Source organism: Hippoglossus stenolepis, chromosome 17 (assembly GCF_022539355.2).
Source record: "Hippoglossus stenolepis isolate QCI-W04-F060 chromosome 17, HSTE1.2, whole genome shotgun sequence".
Classification (NCBI taxonomy): Eukaryota; Metazoa; Chordata; class Actinopteri; order Pleuronectiformes; family Pleuronectidae; genus Hippoglossus; species Hippoglossus stenolepis.
The window spans coordinates 13,083,374-13,100,737 of record NC_061499.1 but is presented as its reverse complement, the minus strand read 5'-3'; the positions used below and the strand labels follow the sequence as shown (position 1 = coordinate 13,100,737).

The window sequence follows — 17,364 nt, the reverse complement described above, 5'->3', positions numbered from 1 at the left end:
ATTGTCTTTTGTCTGAGCTTAAATTTGTGGGACGGTGGCCATGACCCAGTACTCAATTCATTACAATAGAGTGGTTTTCAATGTGATTCTGTCTTTCGAAATATTAAAACTTATTTTAAAAAAAACATTTACACTTGAATTTACAAATGAAAGAATTTAAAACAAAACATGATTTCTGATCATTTTATCTACATGTTTTTAATATTGTACATTATTAAATACACAATACAATAATAGATATGAAGATGAATATCACTAATAGATCATTTGTTTTTTATTATTTAACAAAATAAATGCTATTTGCAATCCTTAAAACAGGAACATAGACGTTTAGTGGCAATAACTATATTTTGTATCTTCTTCGACACCATCTCATTGAGGGCAGAAGCCACTTTATGCTGCTGTGCAGAGTAAATATTTGATAATATCTGCCCAGGATTCACATCTTGCCAATCCACCAGTCATTCTGAGGTTTTTCTGTATCATTCACCTTTAGGTGCCACCAGTTGCTCAAAGTGCCACTGTTGTTTGGGGTGATGGGTGCAGGGGCGCAGGAGGAGACCCCCTGTGATGATGTGGGTGTTGACCTCCCTGGGCCTGCTCTGCGGGGGTTCTACTTGTTTTACAGCCTCCAGGCACAACTGAGACTGCTGGTGGATGAGTTGGCCGTTGAGCTGAAGCAGGAAACAAACACTGCGTCAGTCAAACGACCTGCATGGCAGTGTCAACGTTATCAGATAAAGTGCACGACAAAATACTGCCTTGCCTTCATGAACTTCCACTGGAGTCTGCTGGTGGTCGGCCTGTGGGTGGGGCAGGGAGAGAGAACCACCCTCTCCCCGTCTGAGTCCAGGCACAGAGCCCCCATCGGACCCCACCGCACTTCACCCTCAGAGTTTAGGTCACAGTGCTGCGGTGGCAAGAGATATCATCATCTGTGTCACATCTGTCTCTTTCGCACTTTCACCACTAAATAAATCTGTAGTCATGGTTACCTGGCTGCCCGTCCCACTGCACGGTGCCGTTTTCATGGGCCCACCTTGTGCCCCCTGCCCTCGAGGGTAGTCTGCACAGCTGCCAGTGCCGACGTTATACAGCTTTGGACACGCACAAATAAGACACATCAATCGGTCACGCCACCACTGAGGAGTGTGTGTGTGTGTGTGTGTGTGTGTGTGTGTGTGTGTTACCTCGCCTGACAGTGCAGGCCTGTCCTGTGGGACGTACAGCTGTGGATAAACTGTCGTCAGGTACCAGTGGAAGTTCCTGCAGCCGAGAGTCCTCTTCAGCCGCAGACGCTCGGTGATGTTGGGGCTCTCAGACTGTGCCAAAGAGAGACATTGTGTGTGGTGAGCTTTTCAGCACACACACCCATGAACCCAATCTCTATGAGAAAATCCCCCCACCCCACACACCAAACACACACACACACCTGCCTGATGAAATGAGCCAGCGTGTCCCTCCTGTAGAAAATCTTCCTGTACGTGTCCATCCATGTGTCTGCGATGCGGATCTTGTTCCTCTGGAGCAGCTCCTGGTCTGGGAAGCGGTACGGCAGGTGGTGGTGCATGAGGTGGGCCACACGTGAGCAGGGGACCACCTCCATGGAGCCACCGCATGACCACACCTAACAGGAACAATAAAGAAAACAGCCTTTTAGCCCTGCAGTTTTCATTAGAATAAAACCTTTATTACCTTAAATACATAATAAGTATTTGTAGAAAATGTTTCATGATTTTTAGACTGAAAAGTGCAGGTTATACTTTCTCGACAAGTATCTGCACTTTGCATGTTTCCTTTGTCAAGTAAGTGGTTTCGTAACATTTTGCTCTCACGCTTGTGCTTTCGCCGACCGGCCAAGACATTCCCAGACCTTCAACCTGAGATTTCCGTTTGCAAAAGGCATCATGTCCCAGCACAACATTCCTGAGTTCCCTGACAGAAGGCAACCGAATCACTCAGGGTGTGAGAGTCCCTGAAATAAAGTATGTGACTTCATCTCTCTGCCCTGTGCGAGCGTGGGAACTGGAGTTCAGCTTCTGAACTGATCATTAATCCATTTTTACTTTACCCTGATTGACAGCTCAATTTGCTCCGCTCCCCACAGCAGCATCCCCGGGTCGTAGGCTCCTATCTTTTGGAAGAAATGTCTGTCGATAGCCACAACGCCTCCTCCCAACGCTGGAGTCCTGTCACAGTCAACAAAAAGGTAAACTTCACCGCATCTGGCCACTAAGAGCCATCACATACATACACCCTTTCGACATTTTCTTATAAGCTTAGGGTCAATTCTCTACCTATAAACATAATCAGGCTTAAGTAGATCTAATTGCTGCTTGTCCTTGGGGGTTTTCTCAAGCCCCAGCCATGATTATGTTGTCTTTGTTAAACACACCGTAAAGGTTGCACAGCGGAGTCTGGGTCCTTGTCTTGCAGCGGAAGGTTTGATTGCCAGAAGAAGTCAAGTTTCCAGTCAAACACCCCCCTAACCGGCCACCGGGTGGCGTTGTACTGAAGGGTCTGCCAGTCTATCACATCCATGATGGGGGACACCACTCTGGACCTGCAGAGAGACAACACATTTATAACAGTCATTTTTTATATATATCTTCAAATAAGTCATTTTTTATAAAGTAAAGTAACTTTAGAAGTAGGTTGATGGTGTGAAGAGTAAATGTGCTGCTGAAAGTCAGACATTTGGAAGAATAAGAACATTTACATTCCTTCACCATTCCTCATCCTCACTTATCATTCAGTCAGACTGCAGTCACCAAGAAATGTTTCGTAATCTGATCAATGTGTGTGTGTGTGTGTGTGTGTGTGTGTGTGTGTGTGTGTGTGTGTGTGTGTGTGTGTGTGTGCGCCTCAGATCAGAATCGAAGTTCAAATATGTGCACTGTCCTCTGTTGGGCTCTGCTCTGGTTCACATATGGCACATTTATATCTGCTATAATATTTCCACTAACAGGCCGTATATGTGTATGATGTGACGCTCAGAGGAAATGAAAAGAACAGATTAAAGAGTGGGAAGAAAGAGAGCGAGACACAGGAGAGGGGTCAGATATGTGGCAGAGAGAGTTGAGTGTTTGCAGATTCCAGACTAAGGAGTTCAGCCTAATTACTGAGTCTAATTAGAGCCACGCTGCAGGCGGCCTGAGACACAAGACTGGAGCCCAATCATGGGAGCTGGGAGCTGTATACACACACACACACACACACACACACACACACACACACACACACACACACACACACACACACACACACACACACACACACACACACACACACACACACAGCACATGTAGACCCCTGTTTACTCCTGAGTAAAGACAACTGATAACTCTGAGCCCAAGCTCAAGTGTCAACTGTCAAACAGCAGAAAATAATGGAGAAACAAGCAGACAATGTTAACAGCTGGATGGATCGTACCTGTCTTAACTTCTTATTTTAGCATTTAACATATTCTTGTGATTATTGGGGAATCCTGGAATTGAATAATAAGAATCTTGCACTTATTATTAGGTTATAGATATCATTGGAGTGAGTAGGGTTATGGTTACCTGTCCTGGGCCACTCTCTCCAGGAGTGGCTCCAGCCAGCCTTTCTGGCACTCACAGTGGGAGTCCATGAACACCAGGACCTCTGCTGCGGCCCTGGCAGCACCCAGGGTGCGGCACCCACCGACGCCCAGGCGCCTGGTGCTGCGAATCAAACGTACCCCATCCAGATGTGACAGGTACTCACTCAGCACAGTCTTCAGGTGACCTGAGGAGTGCACAGTGAAGACGAGAATGTGTGGTCAGCTAGAGGGAATGCAAGGATGTATGGTGGATGATAGATAAATTGATGGATGGATGGATGGATGGATAATTCCAACTTTATTTATATAGGACCTTTCAAACATATCAAATCTGATTCAAATGTACATGGGTGGAGAAATGGATGGATGGATGGATGATAGATGGGGGATGGTTGGATGAATGGATGGATGGATGGATGATAGCTGGATGGATGGATAGATGGAATGATGGATGGATGGATGGATGGATGGATGGATGGATGGATGGATGGATGGATGGATGGATGGATGGATGTGTTGGGTATACCTTGCTGGCTCAGGTCGTCCACCAGCAGAACCTCGTGCAGGTGCTGTTTGGGCGCAGTGTTGAGGACGCTGTGCACGGTGCGCAGGAGCGTGGACCAGGCTTCGTCGTGGAAACATATAACAACACTCGCGGACGGCAGAGACTCACTGTACTGTTCCCCCAGACACCTGTTGAGGACAGAGACGCACCGTCAAGGCTATAACTTCCCTCTCTGACACCAACATGGATTTGCAGAGAAGAATGTGTGGTTTATTCTGCGGTTTTCACCCAGGATGGCGCGACTCGGGCAGCCCGCGATGCAGTGAAATCCTCTCGCTGGCCACCTCGTTGAATCCGTACTTCATCACGGCGTCCACCTCCGTCTCCCTATCCATACCCTCCAGGTGCAGCCGCACCGCTTGGCCCAGTTCACCGTGCGTCGGAGGCGCAGGAGCGATGTTGTCCTTATACGCTCCGGGCAGCAGCACCTTGTAGCTGCCCTTCTTCTGCGGCGCGCTCCCGGTGCCTTGCGTGGATGGCATTGGCACGAATAAAAGCTGGTCTTCTTGGAAAGATTTTAGCGGGGAGAGGTCGACGCCGAGCTCCAGGGCAGGGTCCCGGGAGTCCACGATGACTTCCAGGTCCGGTGGACTCGGGGACCGCTGCAGGGGGCGACGAGGAGGTCCGGGATTCGGATGGCTGGGGCTTTTGTCGCGGTTCAACAGGTCCGACAGCGTCAGGGTGACCAGGGCGAAACCGAGGAGCAGCAGCCAGAGGCAGAGCATCCTCCTCCGGGCAGTAGCTCTGCACAGCCTCATGCTGGGGAGCGCACAGAACTCAGCCCCGCAGAGCTGCCGAGCATTGCTTCAACTTTGAAGTGGATTGCATTTCACCAAAGTGAAGAAAAAGAAAAAAGTCGCCCATATTCACCGGCTCTGTGAGGAGTGGAGCTGCATCCATGGAGCGCCAGGGTGACGAGCCAAGGCAAGTTCAGGACAAACCCTTCACTTCTGTGGTGGAGGTGCGCAGACTTTAACCTTTCATCCAGCTCGTCCCGCGGGTCCTAAAGCCTGCGCAGAGATGAGATCTCAGATAACAGCTGCCAAATGCACCTGATACATCCACCTGCTCTACACCTGCAGTTCGAGGAGCCAAACCTCACACGCATCCTGTACCAGCTCCTAAAAGATTAAACCCCACAAATCCCCAGGAACGCACAAAACAAGCACGGGTTTAAAGTTGCATTTCTGCAATAACAAATCTCTTTATGGATTTGAATGTCGCTCATGTTGGAAGTCAGTGGTTAGTTTTACGATGACATGCACGGAATCCCAAAAATCCCCAAAGTTATTCCAAGTGTTTTTAAGGGCCACATGGCGCAGGTCTGTTTCGAACCCTCAGTGTTTTCGACCAGTGGGTTATAAATAAGAGCACATTGCTGCGGAATGAGACAGTGTGTTTTTTTAATATATTTCCTTATGCGTGCGTGTGAGGAAGAGAGGGTGTGTGTGTGCGTGGAGCAGGCGTCTCTCCATGCGTCACACATCAAAGACGCGCTCTCTCCGGCCAGCTGGCGACGGGCCCCGCGGTCCCATGACCGTCTGTCGGTGCCTGGAAGCGGGGCGGGTCTCAGCCTCGATCTCCGCTGGTTCTCCGGAGCAGATCTTGGCAGCCGGGGCTCCTGTTTTTCAACCGAGTACGGACAAAGCGCCCCGTGCGTCCCAGCCTGAGTTTTTTTTTTGTCTTTTGAGAAGTGGAAAACATCACAGTGGTGTTCTTGTCGTGATGTGGAATAATCCCACTGCAAATGTGACATTGTAAACAAGGAGTTCAAGGGGGAAACACCCAACAGTCACGTCAGGGTTTCAGTGTCTAATATTTTCCTAATACTTGATCCAGGGTGATATTTTCTTTATGCTTGGTGGCCAACGTGAGGTCAGACTGCAGCCTCCCTACTGTTTTTTCATCCCATCTCTAAATAAAGACCCCCCGACAGGAAACTCTGAGGGGCTGCAGCCAGACTCAACTTATTCCTGGGTGGTGGTGACTTGTCTGCAGTGGGTGGTATTTGTATCTCCCTGCCTTCCTCCCATCACACACAAAGACACCCACCTCCCCCCTGCTCGGGATGACAGGGCAGGGTGGCTCCTCAGGATTATGATTACACTATACAGAGGAGGGGGCACCTGGGGAGACAGAGGGACGAGTTGAAAGAGCAGGGGAGGGGGGCTGAGAGAGCAAGATGAAGGTGTTGTAAAGAGGGTGGGAATGAAGGAGAGACATGAAAGATGAGAGAGACGGGGAGAAAGAGTGAGAGATGACCTGCTCCTGACTCCTGCGTTCTGGTGGGAATGTGTTTATAAGCTCTCCGTGTTGAAGAGGAGCAGTTTTCACGTATTTCCAGGGCTGCGCACAGTGAACACTCCCATATGTTTCCATCCTGCAGCCAAAACACACACACTCACACACACACACACACACACACACACACACACTGGAGTCAAGTGTCCGCTGCCAGCACATTTTCAGACACGCACATTAACACCAAGAGAACACACTCACACACACACACTGCGAGGTCCAGGGTCCAGTCCTGCATTCCACCATCCAACTGGAAGCCAGAGCGTAATGAGAAGGCACGACAAGTACTCGTACGCATCCTCCTCCAACACACACACACACACACACACACAAGAGAGAGAGAGAGAGAGAGAGAGAGAGAGAGAGAGAGAGAGAGAGAGAGAGAGAGAGAGAGATTATAAAAGCAAACATAACTCGATTGACAGAATTAATCTGCAACAATTTTAACAATGAATCAATAAACTTTAAAGCAAGAATGCAAAGAAAGTACTTTCCTCTGTGTAAATATTGATGATAAACTTGGTTTTGCACAGTTGTTCATGTGGCAAGTCTTCTTTGCCTCTTAAAAACTCTGATGGACATTCTGCCTTATTTTCTGATATATTAAAGATTGATCAATCAATAAGACAATATAGATAAAGTGATCAGATGAATTGATATGAGGCTCATCTTTAGCTGCAGCGCTGGTGAATGCAGCATATATGTTCAGAAGGATTTTAGGATAGAGATATTATTATTTAATATTTCAAAAGGAATGATCAATAACAAAGTATCAAATCTTCTCTTTCAGCATGCCGCTGCGGAGAGGTGCTGCCCTCTACTGGGCGATGACTGGCACTGACGTGAATAAAGGAGTGTTTCTCTGTATCATCTCAAGTTTAGTTACTGTTAAAAAAAAACATCCTCTACTTTCTTTACTCCGGAGCTCTCGGGCACATTTCGCGACCTTCATCATCTACGGATGCAGTTTTCTCTGTTGTCATGGCGACGGGATGAGAAGAGCAGCCAAGCTCAACAAGTTTTGTTTTCCCACATCCATGGTTTTTTCTTGCTCTGACGTCATAAGGTTATAACGTGACAATTTAGTAAGTTGCACTTAAATATCACTGACAAATTTAGCCCATCAGACCTTCAGGTTCTTATCTAATCATTACAAAGTATGATATTACTATCTGTACCTATAGTATATATCACATATATCATAGAACAGTATGTTATCATCTGTAATCGTGTTATTGAAGCACGTGCTGCGCTCGTATAATCATGGCCACCACTTGGATTTTAGAAGCTATTTATAATGTGGATGAATTCCAGTCATCTGGGCTGTGGCAGTCAGAGGATTTGAATTTATTCCTCTCCAGATATGAAGCTGTTGTTCTTTTTCACGTTCGCACATCTTTCTTCCTTCAGCCACTTTTATAAGAGACGGGTCTTTATTTGAATTCAATTTATGGGGATAAAAAGAAAGCAGAATGTTGTGGATATTTATTGTAATGTAATTTTTTTCCATCTTTAAATATATGCTCATTTGTTTTTGAAGCTATAGGGGATGTGATCATTTTTATCATGTCCTGTTTTTAATAAAAACTTGACTTTTCCCACATAAATGTAAATGTCTTGAGCCTTTGTGTCCGTTTCCACACTGTCCTTGTGACAGGAGACGAGCCGCTGCAATAACGACGTGAGTCACATGTTTGATTGTGTTGAAAACGAACACAGTTGTTTTTTCATGGGCATCATGCGCCTACTTCCCTTTCCGCTTTTGCGGGTGCCGCAGTGCCAACATGGCGCAACCTGCCCAGTGCGCACATCCACTGGTGCTGCTGGTCTCACCGTGACACAGCTGGACGATGTGGTCAGCTGTCACACATGTGGACGTTCAAAATGACAAAGCACGGATTCAACGAAAACATGGACTAAATCACAATCAAATAATTTCCTCTATAATACAATTATTTAACAGCATCAAATTTAGCCTCATATGAATTCACTCATTTTCATCCTTTTTATTTATTCTGTTCAACAAGAGATCTCCAAGGGCTAGAGTCTCATTTTATTATTTAAAATCCAACAAAACTCCATTTATTTGGATATTTGATTAAAAAGTATCCTTTTAGGTTTCAGATTCATAAACTAAATACGCGTATTGAGGAAAACAGTTTACAGAGGACATGAAACACGTGTTTTGTATTTAGAAATATAAGAAATCAGGTTAAAACAGAAGGTGACCACAGACCGTGCTGTCTTAAATAAATGTGGATCATTGGATGATATGATATAAATATATTTCGGATTAAAATCCTTGTTCATTGTTTTGGTTTTTTTTGTATCAAAGTGGAGTAATGGGGTAAAAGGGGAAGGGGCATGCGTGTCATCTCATCTCTCATGAGTTTCCTGCGTCCAGGAGACTAATGAGTGATGAGATGCGTCTTGTTAGGAAACATCACATGTTTGTGCGCTCAGCGGCCCCAGATTGAATTAGAGCCCATCAGGACAGGAGGGGGACAGTCTGCTGTACTGGGAGAGCTGGACGAGACACAGAGGGACAACCAGCTCCGCGGGCGCACAGATACTTGACCTGTCTGGAAGGTGGATGCAGGCTGCGTTTCGGTGATTTACTGACCACACTTTGTTTTTTGAGAAGAGGAGATGGAAGTCCTGCCGTTTGTTTTTCTCCTGGCTGGTGCCTGCTTTGTTTACCAGGCTGATGGACGCAGAAGTAAGTGCTGGTTTGGTCTAAATGAAGTCAGCAGATGCCTGATACAAAAATATTAAATACAGACTTTTCTTTCATTTACATATTCACATAGACGTCAAATATTTAGCCTTAAGCCTAAAACTATTATTGTTGCAGTAGTTTTTAAGAATAAAATGGACTTTTGAAGCTGGATATTTTCCTCACACTTTGTTTTTTTACCTGTGCTGTCCTGAGCTGTCACAGTCCCATCATTAGTCCCATCATGGGACAGTGACAGACTTAATTAGGACCATGGGGCTCCCATGGTCCTAATTAAGGTGTGTCCACTGGCTGACCGCTTAAATCTGGTTACACAGTCAATATGGATTATCACTCATAAAACAGAACAATGATTTAAACGAAGGAAACTGTTTGAGATCCATGATAATAAGATATATTTTAACCTTAACACATTCCTCTCACAGTGATGTCCAACTGGGTTTTCCTTTGATTCAAAGAAAATAAAATAAACAAGCCTCTGGCAATTCAAATAAATATTGTTTTTAATTCAACATATCAACTTGAAAACTAAAAAAGTTTTCCAACATAGCGAGAGTTGAGAGTGACTAAGAGTTTCTGTCACATGAGCTGATTGTCTGTCTCCAAAGCTGCGGCCATTTTCCTTTAATCAAATTACATAGATGTTGTTTTCGTCTGACATTCGTATTTAAAGATATTTCACTCACATTTCCGTTAAAGTCAAAGTGACACAGAAGTTTGGAGCTGCGGAGAAAAAGTTAATATACAGATTATTGCATTTATGACGGGATCAGATAAAGTTCTTCAAGGTGATAAATATTAAACTACATCATAAATCATAAATGTACGAGGCCAGGCAGTATTATTTATTTGGTATAAAAATCATCATCAGTTATCCTTGGTGTTTAAAGTTTATTCCAAATTTTCTATTTCATTTAATATTGCATTTGAAGAGAGGGAGAGATTCATTGATTTCATAGTTTTTCTTTAAAACTGCATATCAGGGGATACAACACAAATTGTATTACAAAATGAGAAATCTAATCAAGGCTACGATGTTATGAAAACTCTTTTAGATAATTTTGCAAAACAAACTTAATTCAAGCAAATAATTACCTTGACGTATAAAAGGAAGATATTACTTTTTCACAGTTAAGGACATTTTTCTAATATGGGACCCTGAATGAGGCTTCAGTTTTCCTGCACATTAGGATATTAAAATGTTCTTCGGTCCCTCTCTCTCCAGCGTTCAGCGACATGTTCCCCCACAAGCATGATGTAGCCGGAAAGTTTCCTTTTCCAATTCCACCAATCCCTGGCTGGGATCCTGACACCAGCCCATGGAACGATTACCTCTACCCACCACTGAACCCGAAGCCAAAGGGGCTCATGCACGGAGGAGGTGAGAAAGGTAATATATTCTTCCTCTCAGACATGTTAATATATATAATTTTTTTAAGTTGTTAAACCTGGAACATCCGCCTCTCTGCAGCCAAACCCAAGGTTCGTCTGACCAGCGACAGTCCAGCTCTAAACGGCTCTAGCGTCTCCTTCACTGCCAAGCTGGAGTATCCTCCGTGCCAGAAGGAAGACGCCAACGGGGACCTTGTGTGGGATGATCACTGCGGGGACGGTACGGAGCTGGAGGCCTCAGGTGCTGGAGCCAGGCCAGACCACCCCCCCCTTCCCGAATAACTCATATCACACTCCACCACAAAAACCCACTGTAACATAGAGGACAACCATACAGCAAACAAAAACACTATCACAGGGCAGAGAAAAGCTATTATATTTGACTTCTTGTCCACTTGGAAGCCGCAGAAAATATCTATAAACATAGTATTATCAAATATTACCTCATGAAGTTGATATGGTGAACATGTTGTTTGCAAACAGTAGCTGTTTTAAACATCCAGCACACAATAGCAACATTAGCCTTGATTTGGAGTCATGTGCACAGTGGTACAGTTGCAGCTTGTAAATCCAGATAAATGAGCTAAAAGAGGCTACAATGGTTGTTAAAGCTGAGAGCCCATTAACTTACACTTTACATCTTCTCCTTAGACCTATTTCTACATATAAGATATCATTGGTGCTGATTTTTTTTTTGTTGTTCTTAAATTTACACAATGTTTGACTTCACTCTCTGGTCCTGGGTGCAGCTAATGGACAAGTTCGCTCTGGCTATGTGTACAACTGGACGTCCTGGATGGATGACTACGGCTTTGGAAAGTGTACCGACAAGACGAAATGCAACGTGTTCCCCGACGGGAAGCCCTTCCCTCAGAGCAACGACTGGAGACACAAGGGCTACGTCTACGTTTGGCACACAATGGGTGAGACATAGATGTTTACGATATGCAAACATGCACATGCAGCACTAAATGAGGAATTGTTTTTTTGTTTATTCGGTGCCGTTTGTCCCCAGGCCAATACTATGAGACGTGCGATGGCTCATCCTCCAGCGTGACCATCAACACCACCGACATCCCACTGGGGGCAGAGGTCATGGAGGTCATGGTGTACAGGAAACGTGAGCGCAGGAAGTACAGTCCCCTCACCACTGACAACACCGTCTTCTACGTCACAGGTGGAGACAGAATTTACGGCCTCATGTCATACCTCTTTATCTGTATAGTTGTTTGAGTCAGAGAGACAAATGCAAAACCCACAGAGAGAGACCTGGAGAATCAATTATTTATCATTCTCTTCAGACAAGATCCCTGTGGCGGTCGAGATCTCCCAGAAGGCTGCGGTCAACGAGTCCAAGAACGTTTTCTTCCGCGGAGAAGACGTGCTCTTCAAGGTCCAGCTTCATGACCCCAGCGGCTACCTCAAAACCGCTGAGGTCATCGACTACATCTGGGACTTCAGGGATGGCAATCAGCTGGTGACACACCGTGAAATGACCGCGCACAGCTACAGCATGCTGGGGAACATGAGCGTGAAGCTGGTGGTGGAGGCGGCGTTCCCTGCGGAGTGTCCGCCGGCTGCTGCCACCTCGACCCCGGGGAGACCCGTGTCCACACGTCCTACAGGTGCTGGACAGGGACATTAAAGGAGATAAAAAGCATTTTGACAATTCAATTTCAATTCAGTTTTATTTGTATCGCACCAAATCACGACATCTTCTCACTTTACATATAAGGTGGAGATCTTATATTACCCAAACCTAACATTTCCCAAAATGAGTAAGCACTTGGCGACCCTTCATGTGTAGTATAATTGTGATTATCTTTTTTCTAGTATTTATTAATATAAAAACAACGCTATAGCAGCTAGGAGGCAGTTAGCGTAGCTTAGCATTAGGACTGGAGGCAGAGGGGACACAGTTGTCTGGAAGTGTCCTACAGGAAGAAAAAGAAAAACACCTACCTGTTCTAAAGTTCCTAAAGCAATATGTCATATCTCTTGTTTAATCTGCAAAAAGAAAGTAGAAAAGTAGGTCCAGTGAAAACTCTTTAGAATGACGTCTAGATGGACGCAGAGAGACAAGATATCTCAAAACTTTAAATAAAACCAAAAGTAGATAAAGCTGGAGAGAAGTGAGAAAACGAGAACCAGTGGGTTTTCTAGTGGGTTTAAGGCACCAACCATGAATTTGGATTCCAGTGGTCGGTCTCCAGCCTATAGGATCTCTGCCAGGACGGCTCCCTCATCATTTCACATAATCTCTCTTCTGCTGCCTAAACAACAAAAGTATTAATAATTGGCAACATACATATAAAACAAAAATAAAAAATGCATTGTCTGTGATGGTCATATTTACTATATGTTCCTGTCTGTCCTTCTCCAGAGGCTCCCACAACTCCAGGCAGTACTCATGCCGCTACTGTCAAGATGGAGACCACACAGGGTGAGTTTTCACAGCTAACATGCATCTGATCACAAGCTCATTAAGCTTTTAATGAATAATAGAATATCTTGATAAATACATGCTCCCAGTGAGTCCATATCTTGCCACTTGTTTCCTGTTTCAGCACCACGCAGCACCAGCCGACCCTTGCCCTCCTCCGCTGCCCCCACCTCAACAGGGTTGTCCTCCACGGAGCCCCTCCCCCCGACTGCTGCCAGCACCACCCTGGAGTTCAACCCCACCACCCTGGCCTGGCGCAGCACCCGCCGCCTCAACGGCAACCAGTGTTACCGCTACGCCTACGGAGTCTTCATTGGTAACATCACCGTCGTTGGTAAGTGGGAGGCTACATGGATCCATGTAACTGTATCTCAACTGTTGGACAAATTATAATGACGTTTTGTACAGACATACAGGTGATCCATCAAAATGCAACCAGTCTTTCATCATGGAGGTGAATTACTGCATTTGCAACTTTGTGCCATCATCAACTCAAAATTTGAACGCGTCTATTACTTAAATAATATAATAAATAAATACTTGCAAATCTAGCTACCTTCCCAATGACTGTAAAGCCTTAACATTTCCCATTTAAACATCACAACCCAATTATCTTTATTAGTAATATTAATTATTGATAGTGAACTATGCACCTGCTTAGGCAGACTTTGGCCACTAGGGGGCTGCCAAGAGTGCTTGAAATGCCCCACAGGAGAAACCGCTTTCTGTGTGAAACGTCAAAGTTAATCATACAAACACGCAATATTATGTTTACAGGGTTGTTAAGTAATAATACTGGTTTAATAACTTCTGAGTTGGTGGTGGTGGGGGGGCCCACATCCTATTCTGCTCGGGGCCACAGAAAGGTTGGGTGTGGCCTTTAAACAGGTTTTTGGGCGTATGTGTTTTCAAGTTAATTCTATAATGATTTTTGCGAATAAGAAATATGTGCAAGGATTAGATTTTCAGATCAAAATTGCTATAAATAAACACACACACACATACACACCATCACCATGAGCAGATGATTACACATCTAAAATGAAAATGCATGAATCTCTTCTCCGCAGAGCCCAAACACGCACTGAACAGCCAAATGAGTAATACCATCGTGGACGTGGTGGCTGCCAGAGTGACCAAAACTGACATCAGCTTCCTGGTGAAATGTCTGGGCATGTGAGTGTATAATTATTTTGTATTATTTATTTCATTTGAATGTTAAACAGGGTGATTTTATGTTGTTTTTCTTTTCCTTCCCGTTGCTTCGTGAAACCTGAAATTGTATCTTGAAACATTTTCAGATGTCCCTGCTGTGACAGGGACATCTGAAAATGTCCCTGCTGTGCCCCTGCTTTTACAGTAAAACACGTTTTACTGTAAAAAAAAAAATGAATCCATATAACACAGAGCTACAGATGGTGACATTATGCTTTTATAAAGTTCTCGGGATTATGGAGATACTAAGAAAGGTTCCATCAAAGCTTTACAACTTTGACACTTGTCGGGCCAGATTGTCCCCTGATCACTTGGTCGGCGGTTCAATTCTCCAGCTCATTGAACCCGCCCACTGAGGTGTGTAACAATATGCAGATGGTGATCCGCTTTGACCTCTAAAGGGAGCAGCCGAAAGAAGAAGAAACTAGGAAACTAGAGATTTATTAGGTAATCTAGTGAAGTCATAACACAATTCAAAGTACTCTAATAGTACGAGTTTACTGCCTTTTTGCTTCAGCACAAAATGTTTTCCATCACTGTCATTTGCAGAGCAGCAGTCCAATTCTGAAGATCTTAAAATAAATAAATTTCCAATTTCTACATTTGTTATAAGGTTATTGAATGCAATTGATCATAAAAAGGTTTCTTACAACATGTTTTCGATAAAGTCGCAGTTTTGGATGAGTTCCTGTAACTCTTCATCTTTACACTCTTTCATCCTCAGCATCCCCACCTCGGCCTGCACCATCATGTCAGACCCCACCTGCACTCGGGTGCGTAGCATCATGTGCGACGACTTGCCGCCATCGTCGGAGTGCGAGGTGCACCTGAGGCGAACGTTCCCGGAACCCGGCACCTACTGTGTCAACATCACCTTGGAGGACTCCAGCAGCCTGGCCCTCGCTAGCACCATCGTCACCATCAACAAGTCCCAGGATCCACCTGGTTAGTTCCTCATACACAGCAGTGCATGTGGCAGTACATGTTATTACATCACATGCATGTTCATTTACTTTTTTTTAAAATGTGGTCATCTAAACCAGTTCTGAACAATGTCTGCCTGTGGTTCTCTCTGTAGCGTCCAAGACTAATCGCACTGCAGAGGTGGTGCTCTCATCGAGCGCTGTGCTGGTGGCTGTCTTTGCTCTCATTGCATATATAGTCTACAAGTGAGTATATAGTCATACAGTCCATTCTGAAGCATCAATGCACGAACATGTTCCTGATTATACACACAACTGAGTAGTCCTGACTCCTGACGTCTGGCCCTCCTCCTTCCTATTCACCTGCTTCATCACACGTTCATTTTCTCCACCAAATATTCCCTTCTCCTCCATCCTCTGATCCTGACTCCATTATTTTTTCTCACTCCTCCCTCCCTACCAGGCGTCACAAGGTGTACCGACCCATTCGTAGGTCACTGGTGGAAGACGCCAGCGGCCATGCTGGGGTCGGAGGTCACATGGTTCGCCTGAGGGAGACATTGTTCCCCCCCAGTGAGGAGAGCCGTCACCTGCTGACAGAGAGACGCCCTCTGTAGGCCTCCTGGAGCGGCACCAGCAACCTTTTTGTCAGGACTGGCAAAAATACTGGAGAAAAATGTTGTCGTATGCAAATCTAAGCAAAGTTTGAATAATTAAAAAGATGGCAGGAAAAGATTTGTGTCTTGTTTAGAAATATTAGTAAATACTACTACTCTAATGTCTTGTTTTGCATTATGGCTAATGCTGCAGATTGGTGGATGATAATCTGACGAGGTCGTCGAATGTCTGACTGAGCCACTGCGCCTGCTGAGCTCAGTGTCAGATGAAGTAGTTGCCTGGAGATGAACTGTGTTCAAGCCTTTTCATCAAATGTAATAGATTTGTGCAAATGTTTTGCCGAGCATTGCTTTACAAAACTGCACCATGTGTTGTAATAACAGCCTCGAGTTAAGTGTTCAGTCCTTGAGATGGTTGTTCCAAAACCTCTGAGCTCTGTCAACTGAACCGAAATCAAATTTTAAGATTCAAAAGCTGAACCAAAATATTCTGTGAAAACTTGACTCGATTATAATAAATATTGTGAACTAACCGCTCACCTTGTCAACACTCAGTTTTGTCTCTGTATCACTGTTAATTATTTTAGAATTTTAATTCAGTACAACTACAAATATGGTGAAAAACTGTTTAAAATTTATTTTCAGGGAAAATGGACAAATCTAGATCCAGTATATCCACATAACCTCCCTGCAGCCACCGGTTAGATCTGAATATTTTACACCTTCTACAGCAGAACATATTAAAATATACCATCCTTTTCATTCTTGTGACAGTGAGTTCAGCCTAGAAAATACACCCAAAAAAAGACTTTTTTGCAATGTTGCTGATTTGCACAAATCTCCCATATTGCAATGTACAAAGAAACTGGAAGAGCTTCTCGACCATTTAATTCTTGAAAAACATTGAGCAGTTTCTTCATTTATGAGGTTTATGGTGCAAAGGCAATAAAGATTGTGCCTACAAAGTTTGAATCTATTGTATAGAATATACAGGTTCTTGTAAGTGTAACAGCAAAGAAGCCATATTATAAAAATGATCATTTGTATATTATATATAATTAGTATGGGGTACGGATAACTGGACACATGTTCCAACTACTGAATTTGCTACCAATCCACAAACGTAATTCTTAAGGTACTTTTCAGGTTTAACAAGAACCACCATTTCTCAAAATCAGCAGCTTCCTTTTAAATCTACACCCACTCAAGGGTTGCTGCCACTTGTCCTTCCTCCTGCTGCAATTCATTAAATTAAACATGTTTTTATTTTATTTCCAATGACTCATTTGCCTGCAAAGGAAAATAAAACTTAACCAAAACAAAATCTTCATCAGGTAAAACTCATCCTGACACAAGTCTACCTCAACCTGGCAGTGATTTATGGTTGTCAATGTTAACATAAATACAGCATCTTCCTGGTTTGTGCCATAAAGAATCAACCTTTCCCTGAAACTCAGATTTTTTGCAGTACAAGACCCCATGTCTCACAATTTTACTAATATGTGCCGGTCAAGTGCAGTGTGTCTACAAAATGTCAGGATTTATGATTCATACAAGTGCACAGCTAGAGTTTTAAATGAGCCCAACT

At 44.3% G+C, this 17,364-nt stretch overlaps 2 protein-coding genes across 5 annotated transcripts; one reads left to right on the top strand and one right to left on the bottom strand.

The window, feature by feature from the left end:
- Positions 1-163: 163 nt before the first annotated feature.
- LOC118125300 (polypeptide N-acetylgalactosaminyltransferase 15) lies at positions 164-5,464 on the bottom strand. Its single transcript, XM_035183760.2, has 10 exons — positions 4,377-5,464; positions 4,110-4,276; positions 3,564-3,768; positions 2,396-2,563; positions 2,072-2,189; positions 1,433-1,627; positions 1,191-1,322; positions 996-1,097; positions 767-910; positions 164-674 (listed from the first exon to the last, which is right to left on the bottom strand). The coding sequence occupies exons 1-10, from the start codon at positions 4,904-4,906 to the stop codon at positions 483-485; spliced, it is 1,953 nt and encodes a 650-aa protein (XP_035039651.2). The 5' UTR covers positions 4,907-5,464; the 3' UTR covers positions 164-482.
- A 3,398-nt stretch (positions 5,465-8,862) lies between these two features.
- gpnmb (glycoprotein (transmembrane) nmb) lies at positions 8,863-16,313 on the top strand. Of its 4 annotated transcripts, none has more exons than XM_035181971.2 (12): positions 8,863-9,168; positions 10,412-10,567; positions 10,658-10,819; positions 11,328-11,501; positions 11,594-11,755; positions 11,880-12,203; positions 12,962-13,021; positions 13,146-13,355; positions 14,092-14,197; positions 14,961-15,181; positions 15,315-15,405; positions 15,623-16,313. In XM_035181971.2, the coding sequence occupies exons 1-12, from the start codon at positions 9,099-9,101 to the stop codon at positions 15,774-15,776; spliced, it is 1,890 nt and encodes a 629-aa protein (XP_035037862.2). In that variant the 5' UTR covers positions 8,863-9,098; the 3' UTR covers positions 15,777-16,313. The 4 variants fall into 4 exon arrangements, with proteins under 4 accessions (XP_035037862.2, XP_035037864.2, XP_035037861.2 ...); XM_035181973.2 differs by having other exon boundaries at positions 8,864-9,168; positions 10,658-10,798; XM_035181970.2 differs by having other exon boundaries at positions 8,864-9,168; positions 10,412-10,576.
- Positions 16,314-17,364: the final 1,051 nt, after the last annotated feature.

Excerpts from the sequence above, each read along its gene's own strand:
- gpnmb (XM_035181970.2), top strand. The coding sequence starts at position 9,099 with ATGGAAGTCCTGCCGTTTGTTTTTCTCCTGGCTGGTGCCTGCTTTGTT. Across the intron at positions 10,577-10,657 it reads GCACGGAGGAGGTGAGAAAG|CCAAACCCAAGGTTCGTCTG; the intron begins GTAATATATTCT and ends GCCTCTCTGCAG. Across the intron at positions 11,756-11,879 it reads CACCGTCTTCTACGTCACAG|ACAAGATCCCTGTGGCGGTC; the intron begins GTGGAGACAGAA and ends CATTCTCTTCAG.
- LOC118125300 (XM_035183760.2), bottom strand. The coding sequence starts at position 4,906 with ATGAGGCTGTGCAGAGCTACTGCCCGGAGGAGGATGCTCTGCCTCTGG. Across the intron at positions 4,277-4,376 it reads CCCGAGTCGCGCCATCCTGG|GTGTCTGGGGGAACAGTACA; the intron begins GTGAAAACCGCA and ends TGTCCTCAACAG. Across the intron at positions 1,098-1,190 it reads GGCCTGCACTGTCAGGCGAG|CTGTATAACGTCGGCACTGG; the intron begins GTAACACACACA and ends GCGTGTCCAAAG.